Source organism: Sus scrofa, chromosome 14 (genome assembly GCF_054392235.1).
Source record: "Sus scrofa isolate SSC_HxYL_T2T_F1_AM1 chromosome 14, Sscrofa_HxYL_maternal_Yorkshire_Landrace_v2.0, whole genome shotgun sequence".
NCBI lineage: Eukaryota > Metazoa > Chordata > Mammalia > Artiodactyla > Suidae > Sus > Sus scrofa.
Window position 1 is genome coordinate 123,125,446 of NC_139396.1, and position 27,870 is coordinate 123,153,315.

Consider the following 27,870-nt stretch of genomic DNA (forward strand, 5'->3'; position numbering starts at 1 on the left):
ACTTCTCACGGGGTGTGTGACCTGCTCTGCTAGCAGTTGGAGAGGCTCCACAGCCATGTCCGGGATCTGGGTTCTCCTGTCACTGGTAAGTCCTCTCCTGCCTAGCGGGGGCCTCTCCCCGCTGGGTCAAGAGGTTGGCGCTTAGAGGAGCGCGCAGGACGCGCTCCGATGACCTTAAGGGGATGCGCGTGGGCGTCCGGGCTTGGCTGGTGTTTGGCAGTCTGGCTTTTCAGGGCTGCTAGGACTTTCCTTGAGGGCGAGGTCTCAGGAAACCGGGGAACGCGTCTTTCCTGGGGTTGGAGGAGAAGCGGCGATCCTGCGCGGCAGGCAAAACAGCACCGCGCGGCCCCAGGGGGCCCTGTTCGTGGCGCGGAGAGAGGTGGGAGCCGGGGGCAGGCGGGGACTTGGGATGTTTGGGGGTCGCCAGAGGGAGAGCCCTACCCGAGAGAGGAGGGGATCGTCTGGACAAGTCCTTACATGTTACCACAAAGGTCCTCCTCTGCGCGGGTGTATGTGTGAGCTGTGGGACGGTGAGAATATGAGCTCTCTGAGGACACGTTTTCTGAACGTGTCACAAATTTAGGGAGTAAATCAGCCCCGAGGCAATGGTTAAACCCGAGGCTTTGAACGTCACTGTTTCTTTCTTGAAAAGGTTATCTTGGGGCTGAATGCGCCTCAAGAGGTTTGTTTACCTTCTTATCACGACACAGAAAAAGAAACTGTTTCCCTTCCGGGAATCCCTCTCCTACCGATCGTAAGTCACGACCTTAGGTTTGGCCTTTATTTATTTATTTATTTTTTAACGTCCTGTTCTTCACTTTAGTTTGCTGAACTCGGGGAGGGAAGGAACCTTGCCCCCACTGCTCAAGCGGTGGTACCCACTGCCACCGCGCCTGCGCAGGGTGGCGAGCCTGGAGCCGGTACTTGGCCTAGAAGCCTAAGCAGCAGCCACCTCTTTTTGAGTCCCTGCCTCGGAAATGCCACCTTGATGGTCGCTAATTAAAGACGTTTGGTTTCATTTGAGTTCCAAATTCTCTGAAAGGCAATGCCTTCTTATTTTGCTGGCCCCACCAAAGTGCCAGGCACTGTGATAGAAGTGTTTATAAACGTGATCACAGTCAATTCTCAGCAGCGGCTGCAAGGTAAGGAAGATGTCCTCACATTCATTTTACAGATGGCGAAACGGGGTGCAGAAAGCTTAGGTAATTCGACCGAGTGCAACCAGTAAGTGGCAGAGCTGGAATTTAATTTAGGCCCAATTCCAAAGCCTGGGCATTTGTTGATTGCACCTGATGTCCAGATTACACCAAGAATTGAAAGGAAAAATCAGTGATGTCCGGAACCATCTTAGATTGGGGAGAAAAACAAAAGAATTCTCCCTGAATTTTTCAGAAATTACGTACCATATTTGGGCTCCTTTAGAAATTTCCTCCAAGAAAATTTAAGATTCAAAATTGAGAAACCATTTATGCAACCTCAGACCACACTCTTCTCTTTATCATTAACCGTGGCCTTATTGCAGTGTTAGTTGTTTTGAAAATCTCTCTTAGGTCTTGGGACAACAATGCTGGTAAGCATAGCAAAGGTATCAACGCCCAGAGCTATGCTTAACTTTTATACTTATAACATCTTTACCAGATGGGCAAGTTTAAAGCACCAAGGAGGAGTTCCCGTCGTGGCGCAGTGGTTAACGAATCCGACTAGGAACCATGAGGTTGCGGGTTCGGTCCCTGCCCTTGCTCAGTGGGTTAAGGATCCGGCGTTGCCGTGAGCTGTGGTGTAGGTCGCAGATGCGGCTCGGATCCCGAGTTGCTGTGGCTCTGGCATAGGCTGGCAGCTACAGCTCTGATTCGACCCCTAGCCTGGGAAACTCCATATGCCTCGGGAGCGGCCCAAGAAATAGCAAAAAAAAAGACCAAAAAAAAAAAAGCAAGCACCAAGGAAAGTGCTTTTCTAAAAGAATGCACACACGTGTATACAGACACATATGCATATATATATGCACATGTGTTTATATATGCATATTATTATAATACCTATAATATTGTGTATTAAATATAAATTAATAGTATAATATATGATATATGGTCTAAGACATGAAGATTTATTGAATAAAATATATCAATACAGATGTGTAAAAAAAAAAATCTGACATATCCTTATCACCTAGATTGTCATTGTTTATCATTTTGTAACATATCCTGCATTTTTCTTTTCTAATATGACTCTTTTAAATTTACACAGAATCCTGTCTTACACCCACTGCTAGCCCAACTCTCTGTTCTTAAAGAAGTTTCCACACCATCCATTATGTCATCTTTTGTGTCTCCAGAAAATGCTTGTTTTTATGACTTTATACTTAGTAGTACTTACTTACTAGTCACAATAATAAATAAAATGGGGGTGGGAGTGCTAATTGCATGGAATGCAGAAGCAAGTTTGGCTTAATCGTGTCAACCAGCTGGAAGTAGATGGGCGGGAGCTGCCTATTTTTTCTTTTCCATATGTTCTCTAGTTCTGTTGTCTCTGGTGTGATCTGTAGTCAGTACATATCTCATGCTTCCCCTCTTTGCTTCTTTTTCTTTCCTTCTTCTTGGAATTAGTTTTCCCTCCCCTAGTTTCTGGGTGTCATTTCCATGGCACCTATAATAAGTGCATTTGAACTCCCAAAACAATTCACAAATGTCTAGAGGACACAGAAAAAGAGTCAAATTTACTTTAGAAATGTGTGTGGGAAATAGCTGCCCTGCATTTAGTCCTGATAGGTTTTCTGCTGTAACATTTTGGTCTATGGTTAGGTGATTACTAGATGGCCATTGTCTTCTTTATTTCTTAGAGCAGTTGTCAAAATTATGGCAGAGGGAGAGAAATGGAAGTTGACAAAGAAACCAGTGTATTGATAAGTAATCATACAGAAGCATTTGAGGGAGAAAATAAAAAACAGTTGTTTATTTATAGTTTAATCATTTTCCTTAACCCAGCCTAAGTAACATGAAATAGGCTCCAGTGTGTTTCTGTTTATTCTTGTGGTTAAGAGGTTTTCCTTATATCATAAAAGACTTGAAAATTCTTATGAATAAAATAAACCTATGAAATATAATTGAGAACATGAACAAGCAGAATGGAAAGACACGAATTTATAAATAATGCTAAGATTGGGATGCAAAAATGAAACCGATATAAGGAAACCCTCAGTCCCCCACAACTAGAACAATTAGATAAAAGAAAAATCTTCTATTACCCATCTCCATGATACAATTACCACCCTTAGTGGCAAATTAGGGTTTAGTTTAGAACACGTTTCTACTCTTGCGCTGAGTTTAGAGAAGGAAAAGGATGAAATAGACGCAAAGAGGACTGGGATTTGGGTGTTGTTTCTAAGTGTCTTTGGGATACTAGACGAGTAATTTATTTCTAAATAGTTCTTAATCACGTCAGTGTCAATCCTTCAAAGGAGTCTCTGGAAGGCTGCTCTCATGCTGTAGGGAAGCCAGATCACTATACCACAACTGCCAAGAACAGAATAATCATATTCTAAGAGATGATCAAAAACCTGAATAAGGAAATCCCCCACTTGAAAACCCCCAGTGACTTACTTGCCTTTTGGCAAATTACCTTAGGTTCCAAAAGTCCCTTAAATGAGCACATGTTTTGTAATAGGTACCAGAGACTTATTGACTTGTGATGAAAAATAATAATATAAAGATAATAATATATATAGCTTATTGCCAAAGAATTATTTGTAGAACCATTATAAGTACCGTAATGGATAGTATTGTATTACTTTTGCTGTGCGTGTGTGTTTGTGTGTGTGTGTCTATTCACGAAAGTGGAGAAGCAGCATTTAACTATCTAATGAGTCCTTTTCATTTTCTGGAGGACCCTTGTTTGAAAATGAAAGAAGTAAAATGAATAAATAAACAAAATAAAATATTCTTAGCTTTTTATGTAGTTGGACTCCTGATACCAATTAAGTTTCTTCTATTTGGTCTTTGACAGGAACAAATAATTCAGATGATCTTGCCTACTTTTATGTTCTTTGAAGTGAGGGTATGTATAGTAAGGCCCAAATTAGAAAGCTGATCATTGTAAGACTGTTAACTTCACCTTCCTCAGAAAGAAATGAGCTCATCTTCCCCTTTGATCACAACTCCCTTCTTGATTTGAAGTGAGCTTTTGTGCAACCAAGCCATCCTCCACCTCTGTGCCCTTAGAAATAGCAGCCATTGCTATACTGGACACATGCCCCCAAATTGTAAGAAATTATACATTTTGAGTAACGTCAGTCTTGTAAATTAGCAAATCTGACTGTAGATTCAATCAGCAAATGTACTCAGCCCAGCACAGCAAGCAAACCTATTGTACATAAGTTTGGGTAAGCTGTGAATTGAAATAAACTTGGAAAATTAGAATAAACTTTGCTTCAGAGCCATTAGCATCAGACTGTTCTATAGTCAAGTGATGAGACATTATGGATTTAGTCCCCTCTGTGTTCTGGGAGGCAATAAAAACATGGGATGTGAGAAACGTCAATACTTTTGATTTCTGAGGTCAGAGATCTTGGAAAAAAGAGTGAGAGAGACAGCTTGAGAGAGAGAGAGAGAGAGAGAGAGAGAGAGAGAGAGAGAATAAACTCAGAACATGTGTTGTAAGGCTCTTGCCCCTTGCCCAGGATTGAGCTTTGGTTTTTAGCCATCTTCATAAGAGGATCCTTGTTCCTAGTAGATTTCTTTGACATGAATGTCTGTATGCAGTTAGGCTTGGTTTCAAAAATTAGGCTTGCACTGCCCTAGACTATGTTTTGTCTGCTCTGCATGGAATTGACTCATGTAGTATGTATGTATGAAGGTATGTATTTTTAATATTAGTTGCCACCACCTAGAGGTTGGAGGATTTTGGTTTCTCTTGAAAAGTGGGAGATCTGGGCCCACATGCCCCGACCCCCACTCTGGTTCCAATGGCTGCCCTCCCTGTGGTCCACGTGGCTCTCTCCACTTTGACAAGCCCCTCCCACACTTTGTTGTCTGTTCTACCTGGATGCTTTACTCCTGTGTTACCCCTGTGGCCCCTCTAGGATTTAAGAACTCTGGAACTTGGGTTTAGGACTTGGTAGACCTCCCACTACCCATCTCCTCTACCGAAGATGACATCTCTTCTTTTCAGGTTTATTTTCGGAAGGGTCATTCTTTTTCCATGAAAAGTCAAAATATGATTGGCAAGTGCAGAACACATTTGCTGTTCATCTTTAACACTCTTACCTTCTCACATGTAAGTGTCATCACCGGCTAAGGTTATATTTTGCTTCTTGCAGCCCAGTTGGTCTTCAGCTGGGGGGAGCATCCAAATAATAGGGGTACTTGTGGGAGATAATTATGAGGCGTTCCCCATTCCGACAGATCCTACTCTTTAGGTCTGCGTGGGACCTACACATTTTTTATTTTTAATACATCATGACATGATTCTGATGTCTTTCAGGGCTTTGAAAACTATTTTTCTTTTTTCTTTCCTTTTTAAAAATTGAAGTATAATTGATTTACATTGTGTGTTAACTTCAGGTATACAGCGAAATGAATCAGTGTATCTATATACTTTTCAGATTCTTTTCCATTATAGATTATGACAAAATATTGAGTATGATTCCCTGGGGTCTACAGTAGGTCCTTGTTGGTTGCCTATTTTCTATATGGTAGTATGTATATCCATTTTTTGAACTCTATTACTAAACTCAAAATCTATTCCCAGATGAAATTCTCTGGGGCTCCTCATTTTATTTTATTTATGGCTTCCTTCAGTCACGGGTCTTGATTCATTCACTTACTCCCACTGCCTCAAATATCTCTCCTGGTCTTCCCAGGAACTGGCCTTAAGAAAGAAAGAAGATGTTACTGAAATAAGATTACCCTTGTGTTTTTGTTTGTTTGTTTGTTTTATACCTGCACCTGTGGCATATGGAAGTTCCTGGGCCAGGGGTCGAACTGGAGCTACAGCTAAGGCCTGTGCCACAGCCACAGCAGATCCAAACTGTATCCACTGCCTATGCCATGGCTTCTGGTAATGATGGATCCTTAACCCACTAAGTGATGCTGGGAATTGAACCTTCATCCTCTCAGAGACTACATTAGCTCCTTAAATCACTGAGCCATGATCAGAATTCCTACCATGTGTATTTTTTGTGGGGGGAGCTTTTTAGGGTCACACCCTCGACACATGGAAGTTCCCAGGCTGGGGTCAGATTGGAACTACAGCTGCTGGCCTATACCATAGCCACAGCAATTGGGGATCCAAGCCGCATCTGCAACATACACCACAGCTCACACCACAACACCTTAACCCACTGAGTGAAGGCAGGGATCGAACCCACATCCTTATGGATCTTAGTCAGGTTAGTTAACCACTGAGCCACTAAAGGAACTCCCATGTGTATTTTTATTTATACATTTTGGGAGCAGAAAAAAAGAATGACTGGAAACTTCACTTATCTCTTTCATGTAGAAAATTTTATTTTTATTTCAGTTTTTCAAAAACATACCTACTACAAAATGTCATCACTATTCCTTACCTTTTTTTTTTTTTTTTTTTTTGCCTGTGCCTGTGGCATATAGAAGTTCCCAGAACCAGGGGACAAACCTGTGCCACAGCAGTGACAAGGCCAGATCCTTAACTTCTAGACCACCAGAGAACTCCATTATTTCCTTACTTTTTGCACAAATATATTAGAGACACATTATATAGTCAGAAATGGTCAACTGTGTCTTTCTAGAATTTCTTTCCCCTAAAGTGTTGATAAGTAGTCAAAAGTCTAAAAAGAACTAGTGTGTTGCCCCAGTTGTATCCTAGGCAGTAGGGGACAGGGAAATATCAATCCCATGGTGGGCCCTGTAAGACTGGAAATAAGTCCAGTTTCCTGTTGGCCCCTGAAGATAGCAGTTCTGAAGAGCATTTGCAATCTCTTGTCTCTTTAGCTCAGTGACAGTTCAAGAGGGGAAACCGTTGTGCTCAGCTACAAGGGTTTCCCAAGTGTGTATGCACCTCAGATCTGGAATCTGAAGGAATCAAGAGGTAGCGGTTTGGACCTGTATTGGTTTCTTGTGGTGCTGTAAGAAAGCACCACAAACTGGGTGGCTTCAACAACGGAAATTTGTTTTCTGTCAGTTCTGGAGGCTAGAACAGGATGCTGGCAAGTTTGGTTACTTTCAAGGACCCTGAGGTAACTGTCTGCTCCACGCCTCTTTCCTTGGCTTGTAAACGGCCTTCTTCCTGGGTCTTCACATCCTCTCTCCTTTATTTGTGTCCAGATTTTCTCTTCTTATAAGAACACCAGTCATATTGTATTAGGGCCCATCCAAGGACCTCATTTTAAGTAATTTCCTCTTTAAAGACCCTGTGACATTCTGGGGTACCTGAGGTGAGGACTTCGACATAGGAATTTGGAAGTAAGGGAGACGTGGTTCAGCCCATGAGAGTCTGAATCTCCTGAGCTGGCTGCGTGGCCAGTTACAGCACCAGTCTGGGGCATAGCTTCCCCTACGGCGCTTGGGTTGGGTCATCTCTCAAACTCTTCACCACTGTTACTGGAGACCTTGAATCAGCTTGGATGTGCAGAGTCAGTCTGAAGTCTGTGCTCAGTATTGAAACATCTTACCAATCGTTCTAGGCATCTGCCTGCTTATTCTTGCTGTTTCAAGGGCTGCCATTTTTTCACCGCCAAACGCCTTTTTTTTTTTTTTTTCAGATCTGCTTTTTAAAATTCTTTTCCTGTGTGCTTTGAACTTTACTAAGCACAGAAAAAAAAATGTGATTTTTTTTTTTTAACTTCCTTTTCAAATCCTAGCTCATCTCTGAGGGTCAGTTGCCTCACTGCTTCTTTGCAGTAATCCTAATGGGAGTCTCAGTTTCTTCCAGTAATTTTTTTTAATTCAGTCACTGTGATGTTACTTGATTTGTAACTGCCACATTAGGTCTTGGGGGTTTATGATTCCTGGGAACATATGGAGAGCTTGTGCCTGGGGGTCGGTCATCAATTTCTGGGCCTGGCCATTCCTGCTTCATGTCTTCTGTGTAGTGACTGGAGTGGCTGTAAAAAGTGATTCATCACAGATGCAGATAAGTAATGAAAATCCAGCTGTTCTGTCAGTTTTTCATCATCCCATACAAAAGACCAACTCTTATGTTGTCCTTTTTCTAAGAGTTTCAGAGTGAACAAAGGCAAAGATCGATCATAGGATAGGAAAACTTCCGGTTCCTAACTATTTGTGCATTGTAAATCCCCACCCCTGCAAGAGACTACACCCACAGTGGCTATCATGGCTGTTTTCAGAAACTCAGTGCCCACTTTGAGGAAGGGAATCTAAATTCACTGCCTTCTCAGGCTGCAGAGCAGGACTGGGAAGTTTCACCTTCCCTGCCAGCTAGAACCCCGGCCTGGTCAGTCTGGCTAGAACTTTCCCAGACTTAGAGGGCTTAGGACTGACTTCTGCTTTTCAGAAAGTTCCTGCCAGATACCCTCCACCTTCAACATGCATATGCTCTGAAGGTTCATTGTATTAATTGGTAGGATTTGGGTAAATTAGATACCCTTCTAATGTGAGTGAGCCTCAGCCAGCTGAAGGCTTCAGTAGAACAAAGGCTGAGATCCTCTAAGGAAGATGAAATTCTGCCTCCAGACTGCCTTTGAACTTGAGCTGCAGCCCTGTTCTGACTCCCCAGCACACTGGCCTACCCTAGCAGCACATTCTGGACTTGCCAAGCCTTTACATTTGTGTGAATCAGTTCTTTAAAATCAGTCAATCTCTCTTTTCACACACACACACACACACACACACACACGCACGCACGCACGCACGCACACACACTACTGATGCTATTTCTTTGGCAAATCCTGATAATATACTTCATTTACATATAAACTCTGTGAGAGCTGAGTTTTTATCTGTTTATTGCTCTGTTCCCAAATATCTGTCTGGCACATAGTAGGAACTCAACAAAGTGTTTATTATTTAAATAATTGATTGATGTATTAGCTATTATTATTCCCAATATAAAATTGAAGTCTCTCTGACTTTTTCATCTTTGTTATGATGGAGATTTTAAATTAATTTCATTTCTTTTTTCTCCCATTTGGTTATCATTTGCCTTAGTTTAATTCACTTTTCAGAATTTATTTTTTGGCCTTTTCAGCTTTTTTGAAAAAAAAAAATTTCTTGAGCATTCTAATCATTTAGTTCTTCATGGGTTTCCTGCCTTGTCACCGTCAAAAACACCCCGGTTTCTGCCTGGAGAGTTTGTGTCAAATCTTTGCATACTGCAAACTTGAGCTAATGCAAAAAATACAACTTTAAAAAATACAAGATGTATGGAGCCTTGCTTCCATCATATCATGCTCTTCAGACTTCTCTCAACATAGTTCTTTTTTTTTTTCAATCAACATAGTTCTTTGGTGCTGGACTAAGTAGGAAATGTTTCCAGAAATTCAACTCTGTGAAGCAAGTGTGATCATATCTGCTCTCTGGCCAGTAATATTTGTGTCCTTCACGGTTCTACTTCATATTTCTCAAATTCTGAATGTATTTTGGACAGTGGGTTTTGATTTCCAGTCCATAAACATCAAAACTAAAACACAATGAATTAAAAGATACATTTCTTCTAGACAGCTCCAGAAGATTGAGTATATGCACAGTTTTGTTAGAAATAGCACTAATATAACAATCCATAAATATGAAATGGACTGCTCCCCTGAGCGCTTGATCATTTAAATCAGGAATTATAGACCTGCTTGTAATATTGTCGCATGAATATTGGATGAAATTACCATACCGAGGAGGATGGGCCCAGTAGCCATAGAGGATACATACACACACACACACACACACACACACACACACACACACACACACACACACACTCACACTCACATACTATTGGGTATCAACTTGGAGCGCCTTCAACTTGTCAATTTTGGCTAGTCCAATTTCGGATCAAAAAAATCTCTTTGAGTTTGAATCTGTGTCCTTTTCTTCACCTTTTGGTGAAAAACCATAATAGAAAAAGAAAAGCAAGTAATATTTCACTGTTAACTCCCTCTTCACAGTAGCAGAGGCAGCTGAGGATAGAAAGGAATTGTTCCTTCTCAGCTTGCTTTGGTTTGGTTTCCCATTGCCTGGAGTAAACAGGACTTACTGATTTCCTCTGGCTATGGAGAGATTTGTTTACATTTGCTTGAGAAGCTTCATGTGCTGGCGATGTCTGGAATGTTACATGGTTAGTATATTCAATCCCTGACTGTCAAATAGAACAAATTATGGCATAAAGATCCTGAAAGGTGAATGACTTTTATTTGAAAGCCCTTCCCATCTTAGCAGTGAACACTTTTGTGGGATTTCAATCACATTATTCCTTCCTAACATGTCTGATTCAGTTACTATTCATCAGCTATTGATTCTCTGATCTAGAAGGGGGACAAGCAAAATGACAAGATGACTTTCTGTAGAGAAAATAAGTGGGGGAACTATCATCCTGAAAAGAGAAATTGGTACTAATAACTATCTTTTGTTCAAAGTTGCTTGTTATGCTATAGAAAAGGATCACAGATGGAGTTCTGGTTGTGGCGCAGCAGAAATGTATCCAACCAGTATCCATGAGGATGCAGGTTCGATCCCCAGCCTTGCTCAGTGGGTCAGGGATCTGGCATTGCCATGAACTGTGGTGTAGGCTGACAGCTATAGCTCCGATTCCACTCCTTAGCCTGGGAATATCCATATGGCACAGGTGTGGCCCTAAAAAAGAAAATAAATAAATAAAAAGGAAAAAGAAAAAGATTGTAGATCCCAATGTGTTTTTAAGAGTCATGCAAATGTAACGTTAAAAAAAAAAAAAAATCCCCAAATGATTAACACATTACAAATAGCACACCCTTGTGCAAATCTTCTTTTGGAAACTTAACATTCATTTTCGATTGTAATCAACATTAGTCGTCTCTGTATTCACAGAACCAGACACAGAGTAGGTGCTTAAGACGTGTCTGTTGGGTTAAAGAGGCAGTGGCTGGATAGTGAAGATAGCACATGTAGGCTTAATTCCTCTGATCTGTGTACCAGTTCCAGTTCTCCTTTACATAGAATAGTTCATGTATAAAACGTCAGCTCTCTTTTATGGTGAGTTCCCCTGTCTCTTGGGTGAAAAGAAAAAAAAACACCATAATAGGAGTCAGGAGACTTAGACAAGTGCTAGTTTCCTACTTGTACTCATGAGCGACCCTGGACAAGTTAGGTATTTTCTCGATGTTTTGGTATCCTTTTTCCTCCTGGAGTCTCGATATTAGAAATGCATCTTTAAACGCATCCATCTCAGGAGGAAAACATGGCAACCACATTTCCTTCATCCCTTCTTCCTTGGAGGTCCCATGGTACCTTGTGACTTAAAGGAATTGCAGGCTTTTGTGACAAAGGGGAAAGGGCTAAAAGAGAAGAGGTGGGGACTCCTGTGGCAATAATTTATACACGTAGAATAGTTAGTTCTCTTGACCCAGAAGATGGCAGTGTTATTATTACTATACCAAAAAATAGAAAATACAATATATGCCATGAAAACTTTGAAAAATGACCTTGAGACACAGACCCTCAGAACTGATAGTTTAAAATTTCTAGATGCTTGGTGATGAATTTACATATTCCCCATAAGATGAAAGATTATTTGAATTTGTGTTTAAATTTTTGTAATTTTTGTTTTTCTTTTTACAGCCACTCCTATGGCACATGGAAGTTTCCCGGACTGGGGTCAAATCAACACTGCAGCTGTAGTCCTACCCACACCCACAGTAAACATCGGATCCACATCTAAGCTGCATCTGCAAACTATGCTGCAGCTTGCAGCAATGCTGGATCCTTGACCCACTGAGTGAGGCCGGGGATCAAACCCATATCCTCACAGAAACTATGTCAGGCTCTTAACCTTAGCCTACTGAGTCACAATAGGAACTCCTTGAATTTGTGTTTAGAGAGACAAACAATACACGCTTAGGAAACCTGAGAAAGGGATCAAGCAGACGCTACCCTCAAATGCTTCCATACATGGGGGAGGGGGCTCATTTTTCAAAGGAGCTCAAGTCTACAACTAAGATAAATTTGACACAATGTCACTTAGACCTGTGGGGTTTTGTCTTCAGAAAAAAGGAACCAATAATAGATTAAAGGTCGGTCCTCTGTTAGGAGAAGTTCATTTTTCCTGAGTAGAAGTGAAGAAAATCCTGTTGAATGTGTTGTATGGTTGGATAACCAGGAAGGATTTTATTGAAACTGTAGATTCTGTGGCTGCATATAAAAAGGGAAGAAACAGAACATGCTATACGCTAAGTACCAGGAGAAGTTATCACTTTTTATTCTCAATAACCCTGCAAGATAGAAAGTACTCCTGTCACTTGCAGGCCAGGAAATTGAGGATCGGTGAGGTATGTAACTTGCCTAAAATCGGTGTTGGTAGCAGAGCTGGGATTCATACCATCATCGTTTTGAAATTTTGTGTTTTTTTCCTGCTCTGCTATGTTGTTCCCCGCTGGAACTTTACAAAAATAACAATGACTAATAATAAATAATAGTAATACTATTTACTGGGCACCTATTTACTTTGTGTCAGGAATTGTGCTAAGTGCTTTAAACACATTATTATTATTATTATTATTATTATTATTATTATTTTGTCTTTTTAGGGGCACACCCACGGCATATGGAGATTCTCAGACTACGGGTTTAATCGGAGCTACAGTTGCAGGCCTGCACCACAGCCACAGCAACGCCAGATCCAAGCCGTGTCTGCGACCTACACCACAGCTCATGGCAACACCGGATCCTTAACCCACTGAGTGAGGCCAAGAATCGAACCCTCAACCTCATGGTTCCTAGTCGGATTCGTTTCTGCTCCACCACGACAGGAACTCCAAGCACATTATTTATTTAATTATCACAGCAAACCTATGAAGAAGAGAATTATTTCCACTTTTTTTTTCTTTTTTGGCATATGGAGTTCCCAAGTCAGGGATCAGATCTGAGCCACAGTTGTGACCTACACTGCAGCTGCAGCAACGCTGGGTCCTTTAACCCACTGTGCCAGGCCAGGGATGGAACCTGTGTCCTGGTGCTGCAGAGATGCCACTGATCCCATTGTGCCACAGCAGGAACTCCTATTTCTGCTTCTTAGACAACAAAGCAGAAACTTGGGAAATTTAAGTGACTTTCCCTCCAGTCATAAGGCTGAGAAGTGGGAGCCATGTTCACTTTCGAGGCCAGGAGCTATGGCTCCTGCCATCCCTGATGCTATTTCCTGGGTGGTCTGGACTGTCCTGCAATTGATCTGCTCCTTTTTTTTGCAGATGATACAGCGGAAAGATGGAGCCCATATTGATTTTGCCTGTGCACAGCAAGGGAAAGACGGCCATGTGGGTAGCTTAACACCTGTGTATTTAGTTGCTTAGATCGGAAGTCAGTAAAATTCTCTTCATGCTTTTCTTTTACAGGTATTTACCTGTATCGCTGGACCACTGTCTAAAGGTGATGATGCCCAAGTGACTGACCCCGATTCTGAGATGGTGAAACTGAATATTACTAAAAGGGAGTCTGAGTGCCCGGAAGGCCAGCATCGTGAGGGTCAATTCTGCTGTCAGCCATGCCCTCCTGGTAGGTTATACAGAAAACCCAGCAATTAGAATTAAAATCAGGGTGAGGCGTAGCATGTAGTAATAATGAAGAGGATATTTTTAGAGCATTTGGTTCTCCTGCATTATGGCATGACTGGGAAGAAAAAAATATAACATTATTTTTCCAAGACCATTATTTTTCTCTATCACACTGGTTTGATACAAATATGAGTAGATATAAGTTATGAATGACATGTACCTCAGCAATGAGAGGGTTTATCCATTGAGCTCCATTTTTATTAGCAAAAGAAGACTCATTTGTGGATATTAAAACTTACCACATCAGAACCGGTTAGAATATACCTAATAATTGTGGGGCTCTGAAAACAAGAGACTTCCATTCTTAAGAGCTGTGTCTCAGAGTTCCCATCAAGGTGCAGTGAAAACAAATCTGTCTAGGACCAAGAGGTTGTGGGTTCGATCCCTGGCTTTGCTCAATGGGTTAAGGATCTGGCGTTGCCATGAGCTGTGGTATAGGTTGCAGATGCAGCTCAGATCTGGCATTGCTGTGGCTCTGGCATAGGCTGGCAGCTATAGCTCTGAATCGACCCCTAGCCTGGGAATCTCCATATGCTGCGGGTACAGCCCTAAATTAAAGCAAAAAAAAAAAAAAAAAAGTGTCTCAGTACTTTCCTTCAATCAGAAAGTCTCTAAGAAAGCTGTTCGTCCTAGCACTGAAGCCTGCAAAATCTATCTGCATTTTGCAGCGGAATAACTAGGTGAACTAGAAAAGCAATGGACAAAAACCGACAATTTTTAACAATCAGTATTATGAAAGGCAAACCAATTTCAGATTGAAAATCCTTCAAACACTAGCACATTAGAAGCTAAGTCAAATGCAGTTGTGCAGGCTGTATTTTTCCAGCGTGGAGTAGTGTTGATTCTATTGTATACAGATGTATGTTCATTGTGAAGGGAGACAGGAAGATAAAGGAAAATAGCACATGGGCATATGCGATTCATTACTAGAACCCTAAAGGATGGTCATAGGTTTCATGTTTGGCTTTCCAGGTTTCCAGCACTCGAGCTGCTAAACAGGCATGGCCCTGTTTATAAGAAGATTCTACTAGTCTCTTCACCTCCTTTGCAGGTTTTGATAACCCTTATGAAAAATCTCTCATAATCCAACTTGTTTATACTTAAGCCTATTTGCATTTACTCTTCCCCAAACAGGAATAAAGAATAGTTTCCTGGCTTTTTTTGGTTTTGGTTTTGGGTTTTTTTTGTTTTTTGTTTTTTTTTTTTTTTTTTTTTTTTTTTTTTTTTTTTTTAGTAACTTGCTAAGCACCACCTATTTGTCCAATGAATTGTGACCTTTACTCATATTCTTAAAACCTAAAATGCAAATTAAAATAAAGATAGTATGTTTTGCATATTCCTATGGGAGAAGGGAAAAATCAATATTGGGTGACAATCGGAGATGGTCTTTTACAAAGTCCTAAATTAGAGAAAAGGAAAAGGCAATGTAACGGGTTGACCTGCATACATCGGCAGTTAGGGTTTTGGCACCCAGATGGGCATACAAAGTAAATAATTCCCCAGTAGAGCAATCCCAGGAATGCAAACGGGGACGCTGTGACTTCAGAGCGGGTTGTGGGACCTTGTTCAAAAGGAGAAGGCAAAGCAAGTGAAGGATCACGCTCTGGGACACATATTCTCCAGCGCAGCAGAGGAGCTGTTGGGACTGTGAGATGAAGGAATAGAAGCAGGACAGAGCCCGACTTCAAGGAGCTTCCAGTCTCAGAATGTAAATTTGATGATGCTTTGGAACGAACCACTTCCAAAGTTTTATCTTAGTTTGTAACATGGTAGCTGAAATCTTTACCAGGCAGATATTGAATAGTGTCTATTAACTCAAGTTCTGGCATCAGACTTGGTTGCAAATTCTCCATCTGACATTTATGGAATGACCAACTGATTTTGGTTTGCCTGAGACTTCCCCAATTTTAGCACTAAAAGTCCCACATCCTGGGCAAATGAGGATGGTTGGTCCTAAAGCTAATTACCAACAAGCTTCATGTCCTTGGGAAAATTACTTGATCTCATTGAGTCTGGTTCTTTAACTATAAAGTAGAAATGATAATAGTTCTGGGAGTTCCCATTGTGGTGCAGCAGAGATGAATCTGACTAGGAACCATGAGGTTTTGGGTTCAATCCCTGGCCTTGCTCAGTGGGTTAGGGCCTTGGCATTGCTGTGGGGTATGGTGTAGGTCACAGACGTGACTTGGATCATGACGGAAGGTGTGGCCCTAAAAAAAAGCCAAAAAAAAAAAAAATAGTTCTGACCTTTATGATTGCTGTGAACGGGAATAGAAAAATGTCAATAGTGTTTAGCAGAGGGCTTGGCTCAATAAATGTTAATCTTATCTTTTATTGTTACTGTTACAAGAATTATTATGGATCTGATGGATTCACGTCTATTTACCTGCCTTCTTTTGGGTGGAAAAGAGTCAGTGAAACCTAGTATTTGTGATGGTTTTGTAACATATTTCTTATGAATGGCAAGGATTTACTCTTACTGAGGAATTCTCTTTTCAAATTTAATATTGATGTCCAATGTTCCTTCTTTCACCTTCTCTGTATACTAATCTATTAATCTGTTTTTGTTTTTGTCATGGAATCTGCAATGAGACTATTCTCTGAAGTCATGTAAAGTAATTGTCTGAAATGTTATAATGCATTTGCTTTGAAAAGGCAAAAAAAGGAGTTCCCATTGTGGCTCAGTGGAAATGAACCTGACTAGTATCCATGAGGTGCAAGTTCGAGCCCTGGCCTCCCTCTGTGGGTTAAGGATCTGGCTTTGCCGTGAGCTGTGGTGTAGGTCTCGGATGCAACTTGGATCCTGCTTTTCTGCAGCTGTTTTGTAGGCTGGCAGCTGTAGCTCCGATTTGACCCCAGGAACATCCATATGCCAAACCTGTGGCCCTGGAAAAAAAAAAAAAAAAAAAAGGTGTTCCCCAGTGGCCTAGCAATTAAGGATCCGGCATCGTCATCACTGTGGCTTGTACTTGATTCTGCATGCCTTGGGCTCAGCCAAAAACAAAAAGAAAAAAAAAATGCTGTCTCTCACATACCTGGAAGAAATAGCATAAATTATTTTTGCTGTACCTGCAAGAGGGGCATATTAGACTTTGCATCTTCTTTTTAATTAGTTATAGCAGAGTCACTAGTCATGCTTTTCTCTTTGAATCCTCTTTTGTATTTTCTATCTCTTTGGATAGAGATATGTTCCCTTACCTAATCTAGCTTTACCCATTGCACTTATCACCACTTGGCATCTTGTATTTATTTGTGCATTTCCTGCTTTTCCTTTGAGAATGTGAAGTCTTTGTAGATTGAGGCTTTGTCTTATTTCCTGCAGTACCTCCACGTCCTCAAAAGTGTCTGACACACAATTGGTATTTAATAAACACTTCTTAAATGAATTTTCCAGAAGGCATTGTTGCATAATGCTTACTGATAGCAATCTAATGACTCATTTTACTTTTAAAGTAAATGAAAGCAAATGCAAATATGATTTAAAATTGTGCATGTTAAGCTAGCAAACCTTATAATAAATTTTGTTAGAAATAGGTTCATGCTTGCACCTGAACATGTACTCTGTCCCTTAATGGCAAAGGAATAGAAAGAAAGGGGGGAGAAAAGGGAACTGCAAGCACTTTACTAGGAGGATCCTATCTAGTTCTGACTTAGCCATGCAGAAGTATTATTATCTCCATCACTTGCATGAAGAAATTTAGGCTTCGCGAGATTAGGCTCTTTGTTAAAGATGTTATTGCTGTTAAGGATTTGACCAAAGTCTTTAGAACTTCAACTGTTCTTTTCCTTATGCAATGCCATCCTTGTCAGGATTTGTGAACTTTGGAAATTAAGAGGAGAAGTCAGAGCAAGGAGAATTGATTAATTTCAGTGGCCAGTAGAACCCCTATCTACCAACTTTCTCTCCTCCCCAAAATGTTGGTAAGGGCATCTCTGCCAGCGCCTTTGGTCATCCTAATCTCTTTTTTACATGCACCTATCGTTAGTCATCCTATTTCTGTAGGCATATTCCTCGGTGACTCCTTTAGCTTTTGTCTTGGGAGAAATTCTGTCTCTTGACATGATTTTTACAGCAACCTCCTCCTCCCATATTTTTATTTCACTAACTTAGCCCCTCCACATCTGTGTTAGTGGTGTTTTATTATCATCTCTGCATACTTCTCATGCTTTTGCAGATCCACCTTGCATACAAATGTTTGCTCCTTTTCTTTTCTTGGGCAGGCAAACGGAAACATGCTGACTGCGCAAGCCCTGGTGGTGCACCACAGTGTGTGCCTTGCTCTGAAGGGGAGGATTACACAGACAAGAACCATCATTCTTCTAAATGTAGAAGATGTAGAGTTTGTGATGGAGAACACGGTAAGTGTCTTGAAAACAGTCAAAAGGGATCAATCGTGGTACTGCATGCAGCACCAGTTTATAAACTGTCTGAAATTGGGACCTATTCTGGCACTACATTGGCCTATAGGAAGGGCAGGATGGGACTGGTTGGGGGGCAGCATGACCAGGTACTGAGCGCATCACTGATCTAGACATTTATGAGTCAAATCTAGGCAATTCTCCCGGATGTAGGAGAATGACTAAATGGAAACTTGGTGAACAGGGTTCATCAGCTCCAATCAAAACTGCAGGGGCTTTTGTCTTCCTGCCTTGATTTATGCTTGCATAATGGCTCATGTTCTTGGCCAGAAAGAGCTCTGAAGCTGCAGATACAAAGACAGATAAACCCGAGAGCTGGGTGGGTTGTTTTCCCTTCTGGGGGGATCTGGTTTGACCCAATAATTCCAGCTGGGTACCTGAGTTTTTAGGGATATTCCAGTCTATCCTGTGGGTTCAGATTAAAATATAGGGAACAGTTATATTTTAATATAAATAATACAATATAGAATGTGCATTATATATTATATATCTAAATTATTATATATATTTAATAGAAATATAACAGTTTTGTTAGACATCAAGAACTCTTTGAACATAAAGCTTTTCTTGTCCCTATTCAGGCTCTAAAGCAACGTTTCTCGATCCTGGCTGTACATCAGAATCACATAGGAAGCTATGAAAAATGCCAAGCATTTAGAGCAATTAAATCAGCACCTCTAAGTGAGGGTTTGGGCCTTGATCTGATTGCCTAGGTCTGGAGGAGGGCCTGACATTCTGCATTTCTAACAAGCTCCTGGTCCATGTTGCTGGTCTATAAGCCTTACTTTGAGTAGCCCGGCTCTAGGCTAGAACAGGAGAGCCATTTAAGCACAGGTGGGGTTGTCTGGGTTGCTGGATCGTCTGTCAACTTAAAACTCTGCTAAGAGATTTCAACCCTTTCAACCTGGGGTTGCCTATTTTGCATTTAAATGCCAGCTGTGTTATTAAGAGCATGAGGGTGTGACTACAGATATAAGCACTGGATCTCAAAAATCCATGCAGCTCCTGTCCATCCTTTTCATCGTCCATGCACAAATTACCTGCTCTAATTAATAGTCTGCAAATTGGTTTTCTAGGCCTAGAAGTGGAAAAAAACTGTACCCGGACCCAGAATACCAAGTGCAGATGTAAACCAAACTTTTTCTGTCACACTTCTCAATGTGAACACTGTAACCCTTGCACCACGTAAGTTTTAGTCTTTCTTTGATTAAATCACTAGGCATATCTTGAGAGATAATGATTTCCTAAGGGGAGGCAATGCTGGCTAGGAGTCAAGAATTTGGGTTCTAGTCTGGCATTGCCTCTGAGCAATTAGATAACCATTTCTTCACCCAAACATCTAATCGCCAAACATTTATTGAACACTTCCCATGTGCTTGATACTGTGCTGGCTGCTCAAGCCAACAATATGAGCAGACATGTGCCTGGCATCGAAGGTCTAAGGCTAGAGGCAGAGAGCGTTAAGAAGAGCAATGGTTATTGTGTCTGCAACACAGACAGTCTCTTGGTGGCAACTAGAGACTTGTGCTCAGGGTGTGACAGATTATATAGGGAAACCTTTCAGCTCTGCCTGGGGAGAGAGTGAAAGATAAGACACATGGCTTAAGTCTTCTTTTTTTTTTTTGGCTGCACCCACGGCACATGGAAGTTCCTGGGCCAGGGATTGAACCTGCACTGCAGTTGCTGCAGCAATGCTAGATCCTTAACCCACTGCACCACAAAGGAACTTCCTACATGGCTTAAGTCTTGAAGCAAAGAAAAAGCCTCACCAGGTGTACATGGATGGGAAGGACATGTCAGACAGGAGAACAGCAGCTGCAAAGAGAAAAGAGAAAGCTCTGGCACCAGAGGACCTGCCCGGAGTGTAGGAAAGACTGGGAAGGAACCAAGGCCAGATCATGAAGGGCCTGTCTTTCATGCTAAAGAGCTTGGTTTTGACCCAAAGTCAGAACACTTGAGTGTACATTTCACTTTTCTTCTGATTAATTGAGTGATTTTTGAGCAGATCATGTAACATCTCTGAATTTCGGTTTCCTCACTCATAGAATGCAAATAATATTCATTTGTCCTATTGGCCTCATTTCTTTGAAGATCAAACTGGGAAATAGGTGTTGCAAAAATAGCTTTTGCTTTGTAAGATGCCGTTTCGTATAACTAATAAATTTGAGGGATTATATGCTTGTGCTTCTCCTTAAACTTGTAATTTATCTTAGGAAATTTTTAAGGGTTCACCTAGTAAACTTGAAAAGTAGGGACATGATACCTTATGTCCCTTATTTACTAGAAAATTTAAATTATGTGCAATTAACCTAGCCTCCCCCTTCTAGCCCCAAGTGTCTGAGAGTACCATCGTGAAGATTGCAGAAGCAGGGACTTGGGGTGGGGTGGGGAGGAATTTACATAGTAAAATAATGATGATGATGATGATGATGATGATGATGATGATAATTCTAAATACTTCATAATTTCAATTTAATTTTCTTCTCACAATAACCCTTTGAGGCAGGTGCTATTGTCTCCTTGTTATTGGAAAGCTCATGGTGGTTAAGTGACTTGCCCAAGCTCACTAGTTAGAGAATGGGCAAAGCCAAGCTATAATGCAGACAAGTGGTCAGTGTTTAGGTGTCTGAAGAAAATCCTTCAGGGGCCTTTTGAGTGTCCTACTCACCACCTGATGCTAAAAGGGGAAACATTTAAGGGCCAGCTGGGTAGACTCCCTAAGTAGCATCCTGAGCAGTGACTATTATCTGGCCATTTTACTGCTCTGTGGGACTGTTTTGCAATTGCTTTTGGCAATTTATGCTTTTAAGAGCACAATTTATTACTGATTTAAAGTTTATTGTATCTATTTCATCATCTTCTCATATGTTATTTTATTTATTTATTTATTTTGTCTTTTTAGGGCTGCACTGACAACATGTGGAAGATCCCAGGCTGGGGTCAAATTGGAGCTGTAGCTGCAGGCCTAAAACACAGCCACAGCAGCTTGAAATCTGAACCAAGTCTGTGACCTACAGCACAGCTCATGACAATGCCAGATCCTTAACCCACTGAATGAGGCCAGGGATCGAACCTGCCACCTCATGGACATTAGTCAGGTTCGCTACCACTGAGCCACGACAGGAACTCCCTCTTACATGTTATTTTAATACCTTCCTCTACCTCAAGTTATTTTAAATCAGAGGTTTTTTTTGATATTTTTCATCTAAACATCCAAATTATGTTATTAATTTGCACCACTGTAGATGCTCATGTAGAAATATTTGAGGGAACATATTTGCCAGAGATGCAGAAATGAATAAAATAGCCCTGGATTTATAGTGTATTGTTGAAAATGGTCAAGGAATCAGTGGGAAAAGAATCTGAAAGAGAATGGATATGTGTGCATATATAACTGAATCATTTTGTTGTACAGCCGATATTATCACAATATTATAAATCAACTATACTTCAGTAAAACTTCAAAAAAATGGGGAAAAAAGGCAAAAAGAAAAGAAAAGAAAATGACCAAGCAATCAGTCCACCAGGCCTTTTAAATTTTCTCTGTATTTTTTACTAGGTGTGAACATGGAGTCATTGAGAATTGCACACCAACCAGCAACACCAAATGCAGAGAAGGTCATTATTTCTTTTTATTATAGTCTTTTATTATATTTCTTTTATTATTATTTCTTTTTATTATAGTCCTACTGTAGAATGTGCAGAAAGGCCAGTCCCTTCTGATTTTTAATCTTAAAGATTGTTTTAATCTTAAAGATTTCTTACTTTCCTATACTGTGTCCAGTGTTCCAATCTGCAGGATCCAGATCTAACCTACACTGGTTATGGGCCCTCCTGATCCTCATTCCCGTACCTGCACTGGTATACAGGGGTAAGTTCTTAACTTTGTTCAAACTGCAGATTGAAGTAACTTGGGAAGTGGTTGTTCACGAGAATCCCCCTCTGTCCCTTGCTTATAAGGAAGTTCCCCCCAGGTAGGCAGCTCTGTTACAACATTAAATTCCTGCCTCTGAGTGCACCCCTAAGAGTTGATAAGACCCAATGATGTTATCTCTCACCTATTGTTTTTGAGCAGCCATTCTGGGGCACTGATGGGGTAACCCCATCCTCCCCAGGAACAAGGATAGTTTCACTCAGGCAGCAGCCGAGTTGGCCAAGAATCAGATATAGTCCTTCACTCTACATTGAGATCATCCCTTGCATAAAGAGAACTCATGAAACCAGGGCGTTACTGAGAAAGGCTTTTCAGGGGACTCTTGGATAAATTCCTGCCTCTCTGTGCCTCCTCTCCCTTGTCCAGATTCCATGCCTTTTGATCATTTCTCTACCTTAAAATACTGTGGCAATACATTTTATGTAAGCATTCCTTAGTAAAGGTAGCAGGTAAGTCAAAATTGGGTGTAATTATAATTACTCTAGAAAAATCCCTTTAGAGCAGTCTTACAATACAAGGTGGAGCCAACTCTCAAAAACATTGAGGCATCCAATTTTTCCTTTTCTGTTGGAACAAGTCACTGTTTCTCTAGGGCAGCTGAAGACAAAGAGGTGCCCTTGCCTTTAGAGGTTGTTGAGCTAAAATATACGTACTCAGTGTTTCACCACTTTAATTGTGCTTGAAGACAGAGACTTCTTTCTTTTACCTCCTACTGTCTTCAAGGCATATGCTCATTGAGTGTATATATTACCAAAGTGAGGTCCAGCTGCTCACCGCTCTGAAGCCAATAAAGAGGCAACGCTGGTGGAAAGTTTGCTTCCTTTAAAGCAACCCAGGAAGGAGACCAGTCTGGACTCCTGTCTGAAGGCCAACTCCCCTCCCCTCGCCTGGTTGTTGGCTTCCAAAATAAAGCCAACTTTCCTTTCCACCAGCGTTGCCTCTTTATTTATTTATTTATTTAGTCTTTTTTTAGGGCCGCAACCACAGCATATGGAGGTTCCCAGGCTAGGAGTCCAATTGGAGCTGAAACCGCTGGCCAATGCCATAGCCACAGCTAAAGCAGGATCTGAGCCTCGACTGTGACCTACATCACAGCTCACGGCAATGCCAAGCCCTTAACCCACTGAGCAAGGCCAGGGATGGAACCCGCATATTCATGGATACTAGGTGGGTTCAGGTTCGTTACCTGCTGAGCCACGACAGGAACTCCTCTTTATTGACTTTAGAGTGGTGAGAAGCCGGGCTCTTCTTTCAGCCCGAACCTGCTTTTGGTAATGCACATATTTGAATTATTTGGGAGAGTGTGTACCTGAGTTTCTGGGCTTTAAATGCCACTCCATGGCAAACTGATGTTGACTTTCCATAGCCTATGGCGTCTGTGCCCTGCTGGAGACATGCCACCCAGCTCCAAGCCTACAAGAGGGAGTGGTGACGACCATACAATGTCAAAAGACAGCTCCAGTCTAGGCTAATGTGTGGTAATTAGATGGCTCCTTTAAGATGTAACATGTGTATATATATATAACTAAATCACTTTGTTGTGTAGCAGCAATTAACACAATGTTGTAAATCTACTTCAATAAAACTTTAAAAAATGGAAAATAAAATAAAATGGCAAAAATGGCATATCTCAAGACCACTTGACCTGGTGGGATCAAATTTTCAAAATCAGGATAAATCTGCCTCTTATGGTGCTGGGTCACTTTGAATTTCAATAAATGAATTTCTCCTTTCCTCTCACACTTCTCTTAGTCTGAGTGTATGTTCTCATATGCTTCCCACAAGGCTGAGACCTGAGTCTGATAGAAATTTCTTGGATCTTTCAGAGGTGAAAAGACGGTGCAGAAGAAAAGAGAATGGTTACCAGAAACCTATCACCTCAAATGTTGTAAGTGTCAAAATGTGCATCGGCTTTCTTAAAAAAAAATAGGGAAAGTAGTAATTCAATTTTTTACTTGCTACCTTTAAAAAAATCGAACATTTATTGTGTTTGTGTGTGCATGGGCCAGAGGGGCATCAAAAATGAATTAAGGAGATCCAGTTGTGGCTCAGTGGGTTAAGAATCCGACTAGTATTCATAAGGATGTGGGTTCAGTAATCCCTGGCCTTTCTCAATGGGTTAAGGATCTGGCGTTGCTATGAGCTGTGGTGCAGGCCAGCAGCTGCAGCTCTGATTCCACCCCTAGCCTGGGAACTTGCATATGCTGAAGGTATGCCCTAAAAAGACAAAAAAGAAAGAAAAGAAATCAATATGATGGAAAATAATTTCAACATAAAACTATTTTATTGTGTCAAAAATTTGAATAGGAGTTCCCATCGTGGCTCAGTGGTTAACAAGTCCAACTAGGAACCATGAGGTTGCGGGTTCGATCCTTGGCCTTGCTCAGTGGGTTAAGGATCCGGCATTGCCATGAGCTGTGGTGTAGGTCGCAGACGCGGCTTGGATCCCGTTTTGCTGTGGCTGTGGTGTAAGCCGGCGGCTACTGCTCTGCTTAGACTCTTAGCCTGGGAACCTCCATATGCCGAGGATGCAGCCCTAGAAAAGACAAAAAAAATTTGAATGGTTTCAGTAAGGAAAGTTTTAGAATGATTAGGCTTACTGTGTTTATTTTCATGAGTCAATATAAAGAATAATTTCAGCACATTTCCTGAATTTCTTAGGTTCCTTGTCCATGTAAAAAAATAGGCCAATATTTCTTAATTTCTGGTGAGGCTGGAAACTTTCAGAATAAAAATTTGAATGGTGAAAGTCACTTGGTCTAGCTACCTTTGTATCTCAGGTAACTATACTTCAGTAGTAAGGAAGACTTAGAAGATTACATTTAGAATAGTCTAAATGTATTTCTCTTTCCCTTATTTGCTCCATTTTTTTCTCCCCAGGAAGAGGTGCCAATGATAAAAGGTAAGGCTTTGATCATTTTATTTCATAGAGATGGCTTCCTTAGGAGTAACAGGGTTGTTAATTTCAGTGACCTATTGTGGAGTCTTGCTATTCCTTGAGACTAGAATTCTTCCTGCTCACCCTCAGGGTTTATTCCATGGTTTGTTTAAATGTGTAAGTAATGCTCATAGCTAAAAACAAATCAGTAAGACCCTGTATTCTGAGGCTTAAGAACATTTTCCTTCATGAGCAGTTAGGTGTATGACAGAACTCAGGCCAAAATCAACACAGAGGCTAATGTGAATTGTGGACTCTGTCATTGGTGTATCCTAGTTCTGTAACAACCATCATGATTCTATTCAGTGCTGTTCTTTGACCTGTGACTCGGCAATAAGATGGTCATAAACTCTTTACCTGCCTTTTAGATTTGTGGGTCATGAATCATCAGATCCCTAAGGGATGTTAGAGGTGTTCTTTTCCAGCCCTCTAACCTTAGAGATGAGAAAAGAAGACACAGGGAGTATGTATCTTGCCCTGGTCACAGAGCAAATGACTTGGGGCCACAGGTGGACCTGGAATTGGCACTCAAGGTTGTTTCTGTTCTGGTTTTTCCCTGATCAGCTCTTTAGATCTCTGGGACTTACCGACATTCTTAAGTACAATAAGAGGAGAAATAAACATGGTTTTCAGTAGGGGGTCTTTTGTTGAGCAGAACAAATTTTCAGAGATTGTTCTCCATTTTTCAGACGTTGACTTGGGTAAATATATCACCCGTATTGCTGAACAGATGAAAATAACTGAAGTTAAAGATTTCGTTCGGAAGAATGGTATCGAAGAAACCAAAATAGACGAGATCATGCATGACAATCCCAAAGATACAGCTGAACAGAAAGTCCAGCTGCTCCGTAATTGGTATCTCTACCATGGGAAGAAAGACGCCTATTGCACTTTGATTCAAGGTCTCAGAAAAGCCAAACTTTCTGCTCTTGCAGATAAAATTAATGATATCGTCCAGAAGGATGTTACTAGTGAACAAGAAAATGCAAACTCCCAGAATGAGAATGAAAGCTTGACCTAGAGTGAAAAACAACTAACTCAGTTCTGAGAACATACTAAACAGAAAGATTAATGCTCGAATTACGTTCTTAGCAGCTGCTGGCTGTAAACATCGCTTGGTTTTTTTTACTGGATGTGTTTTCTTTTTTTATTAATTAGATTTGCAGGGATAATATATTTACAGGCTTTGAACATCCCATGATTCTGACTCCTTCAAGGATGCTTAAAATCTAATTGGGAAGACGGACACGGTTAAGAGTGAATACGATGACGTGTTCAGTGAGCATCTAAGAGTATATGTGAAGGACAGAAGACTGAGATCATGCTCGATATCTCACATATGATTCTGTGTGAAGGTAACTAATGCAGTAAATTCAAGTACCTAGCCCCTGGCTGACTGCATTCAGTGAATCAGTCCCTGCGACTTTTTTGCTGCAATGTCACAATCACTGCCTCTAAACAACCTCCCTAGCATTGTTGGTGAAAGTTTGCATAGACATCTGAATGCAGAGTTTAATAAGGTTCTACCTCAAAGATCTTTGCACAGATTTCCCAGCATTTTGTTGTGAAATATTTCAATTTTGAAATCACATAGAAAATGCAGACTCAGTTATAATGCTTGAATGTTAGGTATTTGTTTGACACTTTACTGGATCAAGATAATCCACCTCTTAGGGATCCAAACATTTTGATTGGGAAGAATTACTAGAGCATGGCGACGTCTCCGTTTTCTCCTTGATGTGCACTTTGACAGCCTGTGCCCCGCCCCCAGATCTGGAAAGACTGCCTAAGAAGCTGCTCTTAGAAACAGCTAGCTTGGTTTGGAAAGCCTAACAGCCTGCTCTTAATTAGTCTTAGAGAGTCCTAGATAGCTTTGTGGCAAATTGTAAATCCAGGTCTACCACCCAAGCTGATGAGACAGATTCTTATTTGGCCCCGTGCCCCCCAAAAGATGTTCAGTAACTCCCAGTGTTTTCTTGTTGCAGAGGCAGCTTATACACAGCAAAAGTGAAACCTGTCAGGTTTTAGGAATTGCTCTTGTTATTTCCTGCAGCTTCTTAGACAGACAAGCCCCTCTCCCCACTATCACTTCTATACTTTAACGTTTGAACACTTTTGAAAGTTTGTATTAAAATGTGACTTTTTTTTTTTTTTTTTTTTTTTTGCTTTATAGGGCTGCGCCCACAGCATATGGAAGTTCCCAAGCAAGGGATTGAATTGGAGCTACAGCTGTCAGCCTACACCACAGCCACAGCAATGCGAGATCCGAGCCGTGTCTTCAACCTACACCACAGCTCAAGGCAACACTGGATCCCCAACCCACAGAGTGAGGCCAGGAATCAAACCTGAATCCTCATGGATACTAGTCGGATTTGTTTCTGCTGCTCCACAATGGGAAATTCCAAATGTGAATTCTTAATAAATGCTATTTATATGTATATAGCTGTAAAGTGAAGATTGTTATAAGCCAAAGCAAATCTCAGAACTTAGCTAAAGAGCTACCGTTGGTGGAAGGTGGTTCCCCCTTATGTGTGGAAATTTGAAATAGGTAAAAGTATTTAATTAAAACCGTATTGTTTTGGATTTTCTGGTTATCTTCTTTTTGGTGGGACCTTGCTTTTTGTTTTGGTTTTCCTTTTTTCTAACAATTGCTAAATGTAACCTGTTTATAAATCTTTAATCCTTTCTTTGGTCTCTCAGGAGGTATTTCCTTTTTGGTCTCTTTAAGGCGACACTCTCAGCATATGGAAGTTCCCAGGCTAGGGGTTGAATTGGAGCTACATTTGCTGGCCTGCACCACAGCCAAAGCAATGCAAGATCTGAGCCTCATCTTCAACCTACACCACAGCTCATGGC

At 41.0% G+C, this 27,870-nt stretch overlaps 1 protein-coding gene across 7 annotated transcripts; it reads left to right on the forward strand.

Moving 5' to 3' along the window:
- Positions 1 to 27,597, forward strand: FAS (Fas cell surface death receptor). 7 transcript variants are annotated; one of them, XM_084993099.1, is made up of 9 exons: positions 15 to 379; positions 13,505 to 13,664; positions 17,945 to 18,082; positions 19,219 to 19,327; positions 21,702 to 21,760; positions 21,927 to 22,013; positions 23,903 to 23,964; positions 24,957 to 24,978; positions 25,704 to 27,597. In XM_084993099.1, exons 2-9 carry the CDS (start codon positions 13,574 to 13,576, stop codon positions 26,033 to 26,035), a joined length of 900 nt encoding a protein of 299 aa, XP_084849225.1. In that variant the 5' UTR covers positions 15 to 379; positions 13,505 to 13,573; the 3' UTR covers positions 26,036 to 27,597.
- The last annotated feature ends 273 nt before the right edge of the window (positions 27,598 to 27,870 follow it).

Bases quoted from the DNA above. Each gene is read 5' to 3' on its own strand.
- FAS (XM_021072073.2), top strand. From the start codon at position 13,109: ATGGAACCTGTGTCCTGGTGCTGCAGAGATGCCACTGATCCCATTGTG. The intron at 13,665-17,944 runs GTAGGTTATACA...TTTCTTGGGCAG, and splicing joins CTGTCAGCCATGCCCTCCTG to GCAAACGGAAACATGCTGAC. The intron at 19,328-21,701 runs GTAAGTTTTAGT...ATTTTTTACTAG, and splicing joins CACTGTAACCCTTGCACCAC to GTGTGAACATGGAGTCATTG.